Consider the following 16,160-nt stretch of genomic DNA (forward strand, 5'->3'; position numbering starts at 1 on the left):
CACAAAATTTATTGCCAGTGTTGTTCCCAATTGTTCTTGCAGAAGACCCGGCACGTGATAAACTCTGCTCAACAATTTCCTGGGAACCCGATAAAAGGGCCTAGATTAACTCGAATTCTATCTCACTTAATTACTATCGGGTAAACAATTTTAATCATGTTTCCTAACACTAACTTAATCAATTTCAAGTAGCAGATATCAAAGTATATATGTCGAAAATGGACAAATAATTGCCATGAGCAAAGCAAAAACAATGGAAAATAAACAGAAAATATAACAAGACAGTGGCAAAAAAGATCAAGCCAAGATGAACGATAACAAAGCAAAAATGAACAGACTACTATATGAAACCTCACCATATGAAGATCTCTTTTTTTGGATGAGATTTAGCCAATTAACTTTGACATCTCCATATTGATCGTATAATTTCGTTGGCTACCCAAAAGAGATAGAAAGAAGATTTACAACAACGTTTTTAATTAAACAATTACATAAAAGCTTATATACAATTCCCTTATATGGTTAAACATAAAATTCCTTTCTGCTCAATAAAACCATAAGTCCGCTGCCAGTATCTAACCACTACTCAATCATGACAAAATCGCTAAGCAATCCTTCCTGTTGCTTCATCTCTTCATTTTTTAGGTCTCATACTCCAAAATTCTTGGTGTCAGAGGATCAGATGGTTCCAATATTTCTCTTAGAGCTGCTTCAAAGCCTTCCATATCTGGCTCTTTTTTGTTGCGTCAAAGTACATAAACATCATTTGGGATTGTAGAGGTCCCATTAGCTGTGGAGATGGTTCTTTGACGGGGCAATTCCACCAGCTGCCATCTTTTGGTTGGATGGTCTTACCACATGACAGTGTTGATATGGTAACATAGTTGCACTAAATACTTTCTCCATGAGTAGGGAAAAAAAAGGATCATTTGGAATTAGTTACAAGATTTAGGAATACCTCTTTGAAATTTTATTTCCATTTCCTAAAACAAAATATTATTTATTTGCAAGGACAACTTTGCTATGTCTCTGACACATACAAGCTAGTCCTAAACCTTGACATGTACAGAATAACTGTGAAGCAGATAGAGAGGAGAAAAACAAGGCATAGGATGAAATGTACCTCAAGGAGAAGCCGTTTGGGCAGTGCTCGATCGGATCCAATCTCGTGATCGTGATGCTTTCTTCTGGTGGCTTTTCGGAATTCGGGATCTAATTATGGAAGAAGGAGAGATAACTGGAGATCATGATCGATGGAGATGGAACAGGGGAGAGAGTTAAAGTGCCACGGATAATTATATTATGCTTTTATTATTGTTATTGTTATTGTCATCGTTGTCAACATCATCATCATTATTATATATTATTATTATCTATATATATAAATAAAGTTTAATACAAATGCATTAAATAGTGACATAATCTAAATATATGCAATTAATTCACATTAATAAAATATTTATCAAATAAATAATAAAGTTAATATTTATTTTCTAGAAATATATATATATATATATAAACAATTCATATTAACAAAATAAAAAAATACATACATTCTGAAAATATATATACATATATATATTTATATACTTATGTATGTACGAAAGTATACTTTGGTAATTGTTTTTAACAATTATCGGTAGACAAGTGATCGTATATTTTTTTAGATTTATAAATAATTCTATGTTTTTCACTTTTTTTATATTTTTTCATATTGCCCAAATATAATGCAATTTTTCACTTTATATAATTTTTCACATTGATTTTAATTACATTAAAAAAATAAGTAAATCTAAAAAAAAAATTCACTTTTAGAGTTAACTATTTTTTCTTCTTATAAATTCTTTTAATCCCATGATGTTTCTTTTCATATAATCATTATTATAAGATTAAAACAATTCGCATGGTATATCTTTTAGAACGGAAACATCCTCACATATGTACAAAGTAAATATAATTTCTGAATAATGTGATAAAATAAATAAGAGAAGGTTTCCCAATTTTTCTACAATGAATTGTTATTATTATCATTCCTTTGCAAGTATATTCTATGCTACCTTCATTATATTCTTTTCATAAATGGTCGAAAATAATTGTTTTAAATAGTAATATCTATAGTATAATAACCGTGCAATACACAAGCAATATAATTAGTTAATATATACATATGTATATATATTTTCTCTTACTTGGAATAGCCTTCATAACTGCCTCTATATTTCTATTCATCTCATGAAACGCAGGCGGTTCAATTTTGCCCACTACATGTCCGTCAATCCTTATGTCGTGAAATACTTCGGGGAAGCCTAACAGATGAAATACATAGAGTTCCATGTCTATTGAGGCTGAGCTTCTGTCTTCATTCTCTATGTCTCTCGACCTCGCAATATAAATTTTTTTTTACATGAGGCACATTAGAACTTAAGAATTTTACATGACGGAGTTAAAATTATTTTATAATTTTTTCAGTGTGAATCCTGATATCCGGAAGTCTGATTGAATCCCAACTAATCCAGTCGAGCCAGGTCGGCTCACTAAGAATTATTGTATAATTTTTATTCCTTTAGGTGATATGTTGCATAAATTATTTTTCGTTTTATGAGTTGCCGATTTGCACATGCGTTACACGCAAATTTTTATATACCAATGTCGTTGCAAATAATACAAAAAAAATAGGAAAAATTACGAAAAGTGATTTTACAGAGTGTGTTTAAGTTATGAGAAAGGAGAAAAAAATGGGATAAGAGAATTGTGGGAAGTGGGAGAAAATTGTGGAAAAATAAGAGAATATTTTGTGAGATTATATTTTCTTTACTGATTTTCTCTCCTTTTTTTATTTGTCATATTGTTTTAAATGTACTGTACAATCATAAGTTTGACATGGGTGGTGCGAGTCCCATTTTTGTGAGAATGGGGTCTTGTTATCTATATACAAAATTATAGGATTATCGGTGGAATTTATCCTAATAATAAATTGTGAGCTAGATGCGTTGATGCTATATACTGCTGTTCGGTTATTAGTATTACATTTATATGTTATCTTTGATTTCTAGTTGATAAAAGATGAGCTCTGGGGAAGAGTATGCAGGCAATAGATAACAAGCAAGCTGGATTTATCAGAAGGGAGCAAATCATTCAAGAAACGCAAAGCAGCGTCATGAAAGAGGAACCCCAATTTACCGATCATTCTCTATGAGATGCCAGGTGATTTTCGGACTTTTATTCTTCTCCAAATCCTCTCTTCGGACATGCGCATCTGTCTTGATCATCCCGCCAAATAAAGATTTTTCCTCTTTTTCTTTTTGTAATATCACGAAATAAAGATTTTATGCCTGCATCTTCAAGACCAACGAATAGACCGCAAAATCTCCTCATCTACGTGTTAAGTTCGTGTAACTTATATATCTATAACCTATATATGATTGACCATCAATTAATTACAAACAATAGTTGCATCGTTTGGGATTTGGTTTTCACAACTTCACCAAAAATACAGAATCTCACAAAATAGCAAATCCGAGAAGGTTAATGCCGCTTACCTTCAAACGGTTGTACGATATGTCCTGCCAAAAAGAAAAAAGTTGTGCGCTATCTTCTAAAAATAAACTACTCATAACTACAGTATAATGCTAGAACATTGGACAAATTACTTTTAATTTATGTCAAATTAATTTACGATTAAGCTTTAATAACTTTTGAGACTTTTGCACAACTTTCAAACAAATAATTTAATTAAATCATACACCGCACCTTCATCTTAAATGGTTCGAGTTCTGGATCATTGACTTCGGATTGGTCGGCTAATGAGCTTGAACATCCAGCTTCAGCCTTCAGACCCATTCTGACAGGGGAAAACTATTGCCATCAGTATTAGCTTAAGACCCATACGCGCGATAGCGACGTATGTGTGTACTTCTGGCACGTATAATCAGATAAAGTAAGTTGCCTCTAAAAGAGGCAAAAGGAGTAAATTCTTTCTGATTTAATTACCTCCAGTGACTTATTTCTATCTATAGAAGCAAATTAGAAAAAATTAACTACAATTAAGCCATTAATTAGTATATCATTAGTTCAACTAAACTTGCCTCCAATTACGGGCTTCAGTCCCTTTCTCCACCGAAAAAAAGAAACTTGCCTCCAATAAAGAGATGCATGTAACAAAGTTTTGCTTCTTTAATATTTCATTAGTCAAATGCATAATATTTCATTGCTCTTTAAAGAAAATATTCAAAGAAGTACAAAAGTATATTTCAATAACTTATTATCATAGCATTCATAAATAAATATATTCGTTATTTTAAGAAAATAAATAATCATTTATACTTATGTAAACTTAGAATTAATTTTACAAATTTTAAGCTATAGCTAATATTATAAACACTTAATTGAGTAAATCTTTCATTTAAGTGATTGAGTTATTAATTTAAACTATAAGTATTTAAGTTTATAAAAACTTAAGATATGGAATATCAGTTATAATAAAGGTGCACAAGCAAATAATGAAATTTAAAGTTTTGATAAGAGTATTATTTTTTCATAAAAATAAAACTTAACGGTTTTATCCAAAAGTATTAATTTTTTAATTAATTTTTTAGAAGCTAAATTGAAAATTATAATGATATATATATTACATGAATTCCTTACTTAAACAATTTCTATATATAGTTGATATATATATTCTTCTATTAAATGTATGAATTTACTACATAACATTTTACATACTAATAGAAACTATAAATTGATTCTAATTATTGTTTTCATATTTGAAATTTTATAACGAAAGTTTCTTTATAAGATCCGTGCAACATACACGTCCAATAAACTTGAATACTCATAAAAGAACAAAGCAAACTATATCAGGGCGAGATTTTAAGAAAAGCAATAATATTTTTCTTAACATTATACTCAATTAAATTGTTATATATAACTTTTAAGGATAACATAGAGACTTTTGGCATGTTGACGGCATACTAATCTTACTACTCTGATAGCACATAAAGAAAAAATTCATCCAATCAATCCCTTGAAAAATAAAAATTCAATTGTTAAAGTGCATTACTATTCTGGCTTGGGAACTTATTTTTCAGATAAAGAAAAAAAAGCTAAATTATGAACTTAGAGAGCTATAAATTATTCTTCATGAGATTTTCAGTTTTCATTATTTTCAAAGATATAATAATTTTTTTCATTATTTTCAAAGAAGATATAATAATTTACAAAATGTTTAACGAATTTTTGAAGTTTTAAACTTTTAGTAAATTATTTCTAATTTCACGACCGAGCTTACTTGATCTCACTGAAATTCGGGATGAGCTGGAACTCATGCTCGCCCGTCGCGATCTTGTCCTCCTCCGAGTCCTCTGACTGGTTTCTTAATTTGCCTTCTCTGAAAGCACAAGGGGGATGAAGATCAAAATGGCACTTCTTACAGAAGTATGACCATACGGATCCCATTTCCTGGCAACCATCACCTGTGAAACGGACCTGTCGGGTGAGCCTAGGCTCATAGCAGTGCAGCGCGTGTCGCAACTTCTCGGGCCAACTGTTCACCATATCCTCAATGTGGTCATCCGTGAAGGGATAAGCATCCGTCCTGTAAACTTCTATAAGGCTTCTGCCTTGTTTGGTTATAATTTGAGCCCTTGGTCCTAGAGCTACCAGCTCTGGTATATGATGGATTTCAAGTTTGATAACCAATGATAAGATCCTTGAGTCACCAAAATGAAGTGCCAGCCACTGTGCCATTCTCGAAAAGTATTGCTCAAAGGCAGCTTGATTGCCCTCAATTGGGATGTATATTACTTCGAAGGCCTCATCTTTAGCTTTGTTCTCATGGTATGCTTTGAGAACCTTTGGAAGCAAAGAATGGCAAGGAGGTTTCTGATAAGCAGAGATATAGAGGAGGATGTTCTTCCCCAATAAATCAGAAAACCCGGACCTTGGCTCCTCCATTTCTAATGACAAAATCTCGATCTCCCGATACCAAGATAGATTGCAATGTGCGAGCCCCCTCCTCGGCAGTGTCCATGTCTGTTGTGTAGTCCCCCACCTTTTCAGTCAGAGCAACAAAAATTCAGAGAGTTATGTATTACTATAGATACAGGATTCCAGATGTTTTAATGTACTACTACATTATTATGTATTGTAAAATGTAAAGAAAAGATAATGCATCAACTTTAGTTGGAGCAACTTCACTAAATAATGGAACACTGGGAGAAGTCGTCACGTGACTGATAAAGCCATATGATTGCAAGATGCAAGAATGCAGTAGTTAGCGAATCATAACTTCAATCTTCTTGCTAGCTAGTCTTCATGCCAAATTGATCATGTGCCAAGGAAAAGATCTAATGCAAGCGACCTGGATCAATTTCGATATCTGACTATAATTTTCGGACCTAGTAGGCAATATAATAGAAAAGATCTCACATCCGATTCTTGACGGTATTATCTGTACATTTTTTAGTTATCACAGTTGAAGATGCACTTGTGCTTGAAATCTTTCATCACCCTGGATCGCTTCTCTATCTTTCTCAAGGAATGGCAATATGAAATATCTATATATTGCAAGCATTTCAATTTGCCAAGGCCCGGAATCTCAGTTGAACACCATGAAATATGGAGACTAACTAGATTCTTCAGATGTGAGATGTATGGCAAACGACCAAGCCACCGACAATCCCTTATAGTTAGATCTCTCATCCATTTTGGAAGATGTAGTCCAAGTGTGATCTTTGAGCCGATAGACACTAAGAGCGCATTGTCTACAGACTGCAGATCTTTGATCCCAACTCTAAGTCTTCGCTTCTCTATCTTTCTCAAGGAATGGCAATATGAAATATCTATATATTGCAAGCATTTCAATTTGCCGAGGCCCAAAATCTTAGTTGAACACCATGAAATATGGAGACTCACTAGATTCTTCAGATGTGAGGTGTATGGCAAATGACCAAGCCACCGGCAATCCCTGACAATTAGATCTCTCAACCATTTTGGAAGATGTAGTCCAAGTGTGATCTTTGAGCTGATAGACACTAAGAGCGCATTGTCTACAGACTGCAGATCTTTGATCTCAACTCCAAGTCTTCCATGAACCCAATCATTCGAGCACTTTAGGACTTGTTAAATGTATAAATTCTTCAAGCTAGAAAGATTTGGCATATGATATCATTCCTAATGTGCTCAAGAACCCTCTCCTCTAAATTAGCAGGAAATTGTGGACATCCTTCAATTTTGGGCAATCTAGCAGAAGCTTCTTGAGCTGAGATAAGGAAACAAAGTCAGTCGGTATTGTGGTGATAGACCAAAGTCGTAACTCTAGCTTGGTCAGACTGTGTAAGCCCCTGATCCCATCTTAGTAGAGATGGCCTTCCACCCTCATGTTTTTAATTTCGGCAGATTTGGGAGACACCGGTCTTCATTCCGGGAGTTGGATCTGAGATGTAGCAGGGTCAAACTTGGCAGGAGATTGGGCAGATCTTTGAGCTTAGAACAACCATTTAGTTTGAGGGTTTGGAGATGAGAGATCTGAATGATAGAGGAGGGAAGTTGACGTATTCTGGACCATGAGAGATTCATGGATCTCAAAGGGGAAAGGCCAGACATTTCCATGGGAAGACCTTTCGAAAGATCAGTGGATTGAGCATCCAACTTTTTGAGCTTCCTCAATGCGCCAAACAATTTGGGTGGTTCTCTCAACTTTTTGCAGTTTTTCAAATAAATCTCTTCTAAATTTTGCAAGCATCCAATAGAGTGAAGCAACTCTTTTATCACCGTCCTGGATAAATCTAGTCTGACTAATGACTTTAGTCCCCACAATGAGTCGGGAAGTTGCTTTAGCGCTTTACAACTGCGTAGAAGTAGCTGCTTTAGATTTTCCAAGCTTCCAATTGATTGGGCAGCTCAGCAATACTCGTGCCCTTCAAATCCAACTCAACCAGTAATTTCAACTCCCCAAGTGAATCGGGAAGCTTCTTTATCTCAACACAACCGGATAACCGTAAGTACTGAAGTTTCTTCAGTCCTCCAATTCCAGAAGGCAACTCATGTAGTCCTGAATATGAGAGATCCAAGTATACTAATGATCTCAGTGCCCAAAGCGCACGAGGGAGTTTCGATATCCTTTTACAGCTTTCCAGAGACAGTTTCTCAAGCTCTAGCAGTCCTCCAATCGCATCAGGCAAATTAATAATGGCTGTGCCTTTCTGGTCCAACTCTACAAGGGAGCTTAGTGCACCAAGTGACTCGGTAAGATTCCCCAGTTCTAAATTGTTTAGTTTGACGCACTTGAGTTTCACTAGATTATGGATGGATTTCGGAAAGCTGAAAGTTCCAAATCTCGTTTTCGTTATGATCATCTCGGTCAAGTTTTCTAGGAGACTGAATTCTTTTGATAATTCGCAAAGATTATCAGTTATCACACTGCTCAAGGTTCAAGTACCTTAGGCACTTTAGATTGCTTATGGAGCTATCAATAGCAGCCAAGCAGTAGCAGCCTTTAAGAACCAATCTTTCCAAAGCCATTCCCATAGGAAAACTAGGTGTGTTTTTCTAAGTTCTCAGCTCCCTTGAGGTTAAGAACTTTCAAGTTCTTTGCATTCTGTAAATGAACAAAGAACAATGTGCTATCAATAATCTGTGAAGTATCACAGAGCCAACGGAGCCATCTTGAATTTGGAGCGCAATGTTTGATGTCTTGCTGAAGTATCGCCCATCCCAAGTCGAGAAATCTCAAATTTGTTAAGCTTCCAATCTTCCCCAATGTCAAATGGATGGGCTAATGGAATCCTTCCAAATGGTATTTCAGTTGGACTCCTTCGGGAATTTCCTTTTCTTGCTTAAAAGTAAAGAAATATTGGCCAATTAAGATTGTCTGCCAAAAAAGAACTAAAACAACGATAATGGTGGACTAACAGACCCCCCAAATCCCATAGAAAAAAAAAACCTTGAAAGTGCTCCTAAGAATTTATATTTGTCATTATTACCTCTTTGCTCTTCAGAACTTACATGGCTTCCCCGTGCATCCATATCCTAGTACACTTTTTGGGACCATTAAGACTGTCCTCAAGAACAATATCCCTACCAAGGTCCCTAAGCTGATCATGCATCCATATTTGGTCATTGTCCAAAATCTTTACCAAGGACCTGGAACATAGGACTCCAAGCACCCAGTGTGGGTAATATTCACAAGCATCCCACATGTAAATTGGATTTGTTTTCTCAGTGCCAATGAAGAAGCATGCTATGGCAAGAAATATTTGCTTTTGATCACATTTTAAGTTGTCATAACTTATCGTTAGCCTATACTTCACTGCATCCAAAGGTATCATTTTTTACCTCTCTATGATATCTTTCCATACCCGAGGATCCTTGTACTGGTGGAAGAGTGATCCAATCACTACAAGAGCCAGAGGAAGTCCACCAGTTCTAGAAACAGCCTCTACAGAAAGTTCTCTAAAAGCTTGAGAAGGAGATTCATTCTCGAGCACGTATCTACTGAAAAGCTGAAGTGCATCATTAGGATTTAGCGTCCCCATCTCCATATGCCAAATGTCGTCTTTGTGGAGTTTTTCTTTTCCAATTGCCAACACGTCTATGTTCATGGTTGTGATAACTATCTTGCTTCCTGAACCAAACCATGTAGACTTTCTTGCGAGCTTCTCGATTTGTTCCCAACTATCAATATCATCAAGAACAATAAGGACTTTTTTTTTTACGAAAGCCCTTCTCAATCCTCTCATGTAAATCCAATTGCCTTGCCAACTTAGGGTCAAGACTAGCCGATATTTTGTTGAAAATAAACTTAGCAAGAGTCGTCTTGCCAATGCCACCCATTCAATGGATTCCAATATACCGCACGCCATCATTAGATTGAATGTCCAACAAGCTCATTGTAGACTTTAATTGACCGTCTATTCCCACCAAAGGAGCAATATCATATCTCTCCTTGGTTTCAGCTTAATCATAACCTCTTAAACAAACGCCTTCCAAAACTTCATGTACTTGCCATGAATTTATCATTGATCAATCATCTCTACATGATAATTTATTAGCAAAGCATCACCAGTTTCGAGCAAATAAACTAAAAGAAAACCATGATGTTATGCTCAAGTCTGTCTTCCAGCGCATTTGGGGCTTCCAAAATTATAAAGTAACTAGTTGATACCCACACGTTGTCCGTTAACTTCTTGTCAATTTTTGTATGATCGAAGATAAATAATTAACACATATAATGTACAAGTGAATATAAATAGCAAAAAAGATATGTTCAGAACGTTTATTTGACCAAGTAGACATAATAAACACTACAAGTTGATACCTGCTCGTACGCGGCTTTTCTTTATCAATTTTTATATTACAAAATAGATAATTACAGACATGGCAATATACAATGAATATGGATAGAACAATGACATTAAAACTATATACTCTATTGAATGTACATAAAAAAAACATATTGTGAATGAGAGTCAAAGAATTAGAAATCATGATGATGATAAATAAGTACGTATAATAGTTTTATGGAAACAAAAAAAAAAGTCTATGTAGTAAAGATAATAAAATCGTAATATATATAAAAGAGGGTACACACAGAGAGCAGGCAATATCAAGTAAGAGTTATAATATAGGGAATACTACAGTGATTAGTAAAGATATAGTGTATAAAATAAACTTTCTTGTTCCAATTTATAGGATACTAGTTTTTTTTACCAGTACATTGCATGGGGCTTTCACCAAAAATATAATTATATTTACCTATTCAAACTTTAATTATTTTTAGTTAAATTTTAAAAATTTAATAAAGAGTTAATTATTTTTTATTAGTATATAATACCTAATAATTTTATCTAAAAATCTTAAGAAATTGTGATCTATTTATATGTATCACTACTATATTAACAAAGAAGCATTGAAGTAACTTTTTCAAAATTATTATTTCTCCATTTCGAAATTAGTATGCCAAGTTTTGAGGCTAATTTTGCAGTTATTTTAAGTTTTGAGGATATATTAACATTCAGATATTTCACATCAAAACATATTTATGCATATATATTTAAATTATGAAGTATTTTTATTTATAAATTCTTAATTTTTATTCATTTATTATTAATTTAGTCTCGTTTAGTCTTAATTATATATATTTTATGTATATTAAAATTATTAAGTATTTTTATTTACAAAGTCTTAATTTTTATGCATTTACTATTGATTTAGTACTATTTAATCCTAATTATATATATTTATAATTATGCCACTATTTATTACACTGCATTCAACTCAATATGCATATATATATATATATAACAGATTTACCTTTCAATCCCTATGATATTACAATATTTACCTTTACGAATCTAATAATTGTCGAATAGTCAAGTTTATATACATGTGTTAAAATTATTAAGTATTTTATTTATAAACTCTTAATTTTTATGCATTTGTAATTACTTTAGTACTATTTATCTTAATTATACTTCTTTAAAATTATGCTACTATTTATTACACTGTATTAAATTTAATATATATAAGATAGATTTACCTTTTTATCCCTATGATATACAATATTGTAACGACCCGAAATTTCAGCAAAATTTCCCCTATATTTCCTCTATATCCATATCACATAAACTAGTCATATAAATCATGCTTTCCATAAACCTAAATATATATATATCCAATCCATCAACCTCAAATATATATATATATATATATACTAAACAAAAGCTCCAGGTCATAATAACATATTCAGTACATTCTATGCAAAAAGAATACTTATCCAATAACTAAGATTCCTACCTAGTCCTCCAAGTTGATCCTCGATGTCCAAAATGTTTCTCTGAGTTGCTAGTCTAGCTCCTAGTTCATATGGAAAAATATATGCAGGGTATGAGCTGTATCTTAGTGAGTACAAAATTCCAAAGCCAAATGAATTACTATTGAATAATATTTATTTACAAACAATCAAATATTCAAATAAGTAATACAATCACATTTAATCCAACGATCAGCTCACCCGCACATATATACAGTTTATATATATACATAATTATAATGATAATTATATTAAACATAGTAACTAAATTCAAGTTCTACTAACAAATGCACTCAGCCGTACCAACAATTTTTTTCTAATATCCAATATTACATAAGCATCAAATATCCATTCATTCAACGTTCCATAACAAATCATTACATGATCACTTGACAGATCAAGCTCTAGCATCAACACAGCTTTCACAGAACAACTTTAGACAGTCTCAACAATCATCACATCTCTAGCAATCTCAACAATCATCACATCTCCAACAATCATACCAGACAAACAATATACAACACAAGCAATTAATATAGCAATAGGGTTGCATTTCCTCGCAACAGAGTTATGACGGTACTGTGACCCCGCACATCTCATTTATATCATCCTTAACTCCCAACATCCATGTCTCATAAGCGGGGGCTGCCCATTATCCTCCAGTAGTAGGAGCCTAGGCGTCCATTTTATATCCCGCCGGATCAGAGGTCTAGGCGTCCCTTTTTGTATCCCGCCGGATCAGCGGTCTAGGCGTCCATTTTGTATCCCGCCAGATCAGCGATCTAGGCATCCCTTTTTATATCCCGCCGGATCAGCGGTCTAGGCGTCCATTTTTGTATCCCGCCGGATCAGCGGTCTAGGCGTTCTATTTATATACCGCCGGATCAGCGGTCCCATAGCTATAATCAAACAACAATCGCACCTCATATATCATCATACATAAGCACAACCTCAATCACATTACAATGGTACCACATTATCATCACATATCTCATACACAATCAACATATACAATCACACTGCATATCTCAAATCAAAATAAACATAAAAGGGCAATATCTCTCAAATCAATTCATACAACATAGCAAGACCGATTTCTTAATCTCTAACTATCACAATATTCTTCCTAAATAATTTATATAACTATAATACATCATTTTACAAGGGAATAGAGTACTCACATAATATATATATATATATATATATCATTTCACAATGGAATGAAGTACTCACCGAAAACCCCCCACAGAGATAGCAAATTCAATCAACCCTTCAGAGTGCAAGGTTTCAGTCTTCACGGTCCCTATTATTCGCAAACATTAGATTAGATAATAAAAATATAGCATCATCATAGGAACTTTTAATACCTCCCAAAATCTTCCTTAGAGCCTCTTATTTCCAATAAGTCACAATTTATATATATATATATATATATATATATCATATTCATTATGTCCATTTCTCATCGATGTCAAAAACTACTTAAAATAATCTCCATAATTCCCATTTAAACAATCCTGATTGTTCTTGTCAATTTCAAGGTAAATGAAAGATTTATATAAGACCAAATACATACGAGCACCAAAACGTATCAAAAGCTAAAGAAGACCACTATATATCCCAAATAAATAATTTAGTAAATTCCATCTTTAATTTCCCTCAGCATTAACAACCAATCAATATCGATTTGTCTTATTCCTCAAATCACCCTTTAACAAGCTTTAAACTCACAAATTACTCAAGCAATCAAACAAATAAATCCTTATAAACTTAACACATTCCTCAATGTCCAACTTAACATGTGTATCCCATTGCAATTAAACAAAATCCTAGTTCACAAAATTTGTAAGACAAGACCATCCTAAACCCCTAATAACCTTAAAAGAAAAAGAAAACACGCTTTTCACATTAAAAGAAAATATGCAAATATCAACTTGTAGACCCAAAAATTTGCTCGGTACATAATGAGTTCCCAATCAACATAAATTCTGGAAGAATGAATCAAACATACAAGAAATCTAATCCAAATTCCTTAAGACAAATTAAACAGCGCCAAACCTATAAATACATCTATCTTTCATCCAAATCAAAACATCAAGATAGGATAATTAAACATAAAATCAACACACGAACTAAATCCTCCATTAATCCCTATAAGCTTAAGCAACTTCATCTTAAGACAATCATATTCAATCTGAATGAAGAGGAAAATCCTGGACTTCACTAAGCTCAACAATTATTCTTAGATAACCGAGAGATGTTTCACCAAAACAATTGATGGATATCGGAAACAATCTCACCAAAAACGGATCAACAATGAGTTGTTGGATGGGCAGCCAAATCAACACGTGTTGATGTGCTAAATGTATCAAGACGAAGCTTATACCACCGAAAATCACCCTTTGAAGTTTCACAGAAAACGGGAACCAACTTACCTCCCGATTGACCCCGAAGCACCCGTTCATTTATCCGTTTCTGCATAATTTCACCGCTGCAGTGGGCACCACTATTCAGCTCTATATCACCACTTCCCAGCTCGATTCTATCCACCCCTCTTCATCAAGTCTCGTTCTTTTCTGTCCCCTTCATCCGTGAGCTCCATCTTGAGCTCTCGAACTCTCTATCTCTATCTCTCTCTCTCTCTTTGTGTTGCTCTGTTTCTATTCGGTTTTCCCCAACTCCCCCGTAGAGCAGAGAATGAGAAAAATAATAAAGAAAGAACATATTAGATGAAATAGAAGGTGGTGGAAAATGGGGGCAACTTGTGGGCCACGTGGAGCCCATGCCTTCACTCTTTTTTTTTTTAACTCCCCCAGCAACGTGGGGACATATATATATATATATATATATATAGGGGTAATTACACTGGTGGTCCAAAAAGTTTCACTAATGTATCAAGTTGGTCCAAAAAATTTTTTTTGCTACTTGATGGTACAAAATGTTTCAAAATTGTAACATGATTGTACAAACCGTTATCTCACCATTGACACCGTCAAGCGAAGCTGACGTGGCCGAAACGTGGCTAACATGTGGCTCTGAATTGTTTTTAGGAGTTGGTGGAACGTTACATGATGGTTCAAATTCTTTTGAAATTATCACTTAATGGTCCAAAATGTTTTACAGATGTAACATAATGGTATAAAATATTTCTTTAATTAACTTAAAGGTCCACCCATGTCAATGACGAGATGACAACGTCAATGGCGAGATAACGGTTTGTACTATCATGTTACAACTTTGAAACATTTTGTACTATCAAGTAGCAAAAAATACTTTTTGGACCAACTTGATATATTAGTGAAACTTTTTGGACCACTAGTGTAATTACCCCTATATATGTATATATATATATATATAAGCATGTAAGTGTGTATGCATGTGTTCTATTTGAAATTAAAATGTCGGGTCTCACAATCTCCCCCACTAATAAAAGGTTCGTCCTCGAAATTTTTTGAGGAACCAGAAAAGATTATTAAGATTCATAGCACCCTCAAGTCCCCTAGTAGCTTCTGTACCAATTCCTCTATAGCGTGGTGCTTCAATATTTTAACTTACGCATTCATTCTATCATCATTCAATAAGTTCCTCACTTCTAATTAAATACACGTATATATAGAAACCAATGACTAGCAATACTAGGAAATCAGAAATAATGTCCAATAACATAATCTTTTTCCAGCATATTAACCAGATAAGGCGAAGCAAAGATGCAACAAACAAGATGATTTCGTTTGAGTAAACGAAACTAATTTTATCTCGAGTCTTTATTTCCCATAGCAGAAGAAATTGATGCCTTCGCAAAATTTTGCACAATCATCCTAACAAGATTCTCAATGGAAATTCATACTAATAACAAGTCCACTGCCAACAAGCCATGCAAATAGAACATAAGCACCTCATGACAAACAATAGCAACACAAATTTGGAAGACTCGATGCATCATAGACCACTTAACCTATTCATTATCAAATCGCAAGATGATATAAGCAATGAAAAGAATTATTTAAATCCAATCTATTAACTTGTATCAAAAGTTCAATCGGTGTTAAATCTCTAGCGACACATTCTTCATAACAATAGCAGAATATCAGCCCATTTCATAACGTGACACATTTAAATTCCATAGATATACCTAAGCTGAGAAAATGATTCAAGATTGAATAGCCCAACTAAATCAGATCCTAAGAGATGTTTTCCACCCTCCTAATTAGCCAAAAAAGCCAAAAATAAAAGTCAAGGAAGCAACCCAATCGGAGATAATTTTAGACAGCAAGAAAATTCATTTTCTTTCTTTCTTTTTTTATTCCTTTCTAGAAACTGTTAACAAGAAATTCTCATAATTAGTATGCCA

At 33.8% G+C, this 16,160-nt stretch overlaps 1 protein-coding gene across 3 annotated transcripts; it reads right to left on the reverse strand.

Annotated features, from left to right (window-relative positions):
• Nucleotides 1-446: 446 nt before the first annotated feature.
• Nucleotides 447-14,640, reverse strand: LOC116212004 (probable nucleoredoxin 1). 3 transcript variants are annotated; one of them, XM_031546584.1, is made up of 7 exons: nt 14,245-14,640; nt 13,043-13,112; nt 5,288-6,049; nt 3,751-3,841; nt 2,190-3,563; nt 1,124-1,212; nt 447-900 (listed from the first exon to the last, which is right to left on the reverse strand). In XM_031546584.1, the coding sequence occupies exons 1-5, from the start codon at nt 14,288-14,290 to the stop codon at nt 3,501-3,503; spliced, it is 1,032 nt and encodes a 343-aa protein (XP_031402444.1). In that variant the 5' UTR covers nt 14,291-14,640; the 3' UTR covers nt 447-900; nt 1,124-1,212; nt 2,190-3,500. The 3 variants fall into 3 exon arrangements, with proteins under 3 accessions (XP_031402444.1, XP_031402453.1, XP_031402436.1); XM_031546593.1 differs by having other exon boundaries at nt 447-1,212; nt 3,181-3,563; XM_031546576.1 differs by having other exon boundaries at nt 447-1,212.
• Nucleotides 14,641-16,160: the final 1,520 nt, after the last annotated feature.

The sequence above is a fragment of the Punica granatum genome, chromosome 1, assembly GCF_007655135.1.
Source record: "Punica granatum isolate Tunisia-2019 chromosome 1, ASM765513v2, whole genome shotgun sequence".
Lineage (NCBI taxonomy): Eukaryota > Viridiplantae > Streptophyta > Magnoliopsida > Myrtales > Lythraceae > Punica > Punica granatum.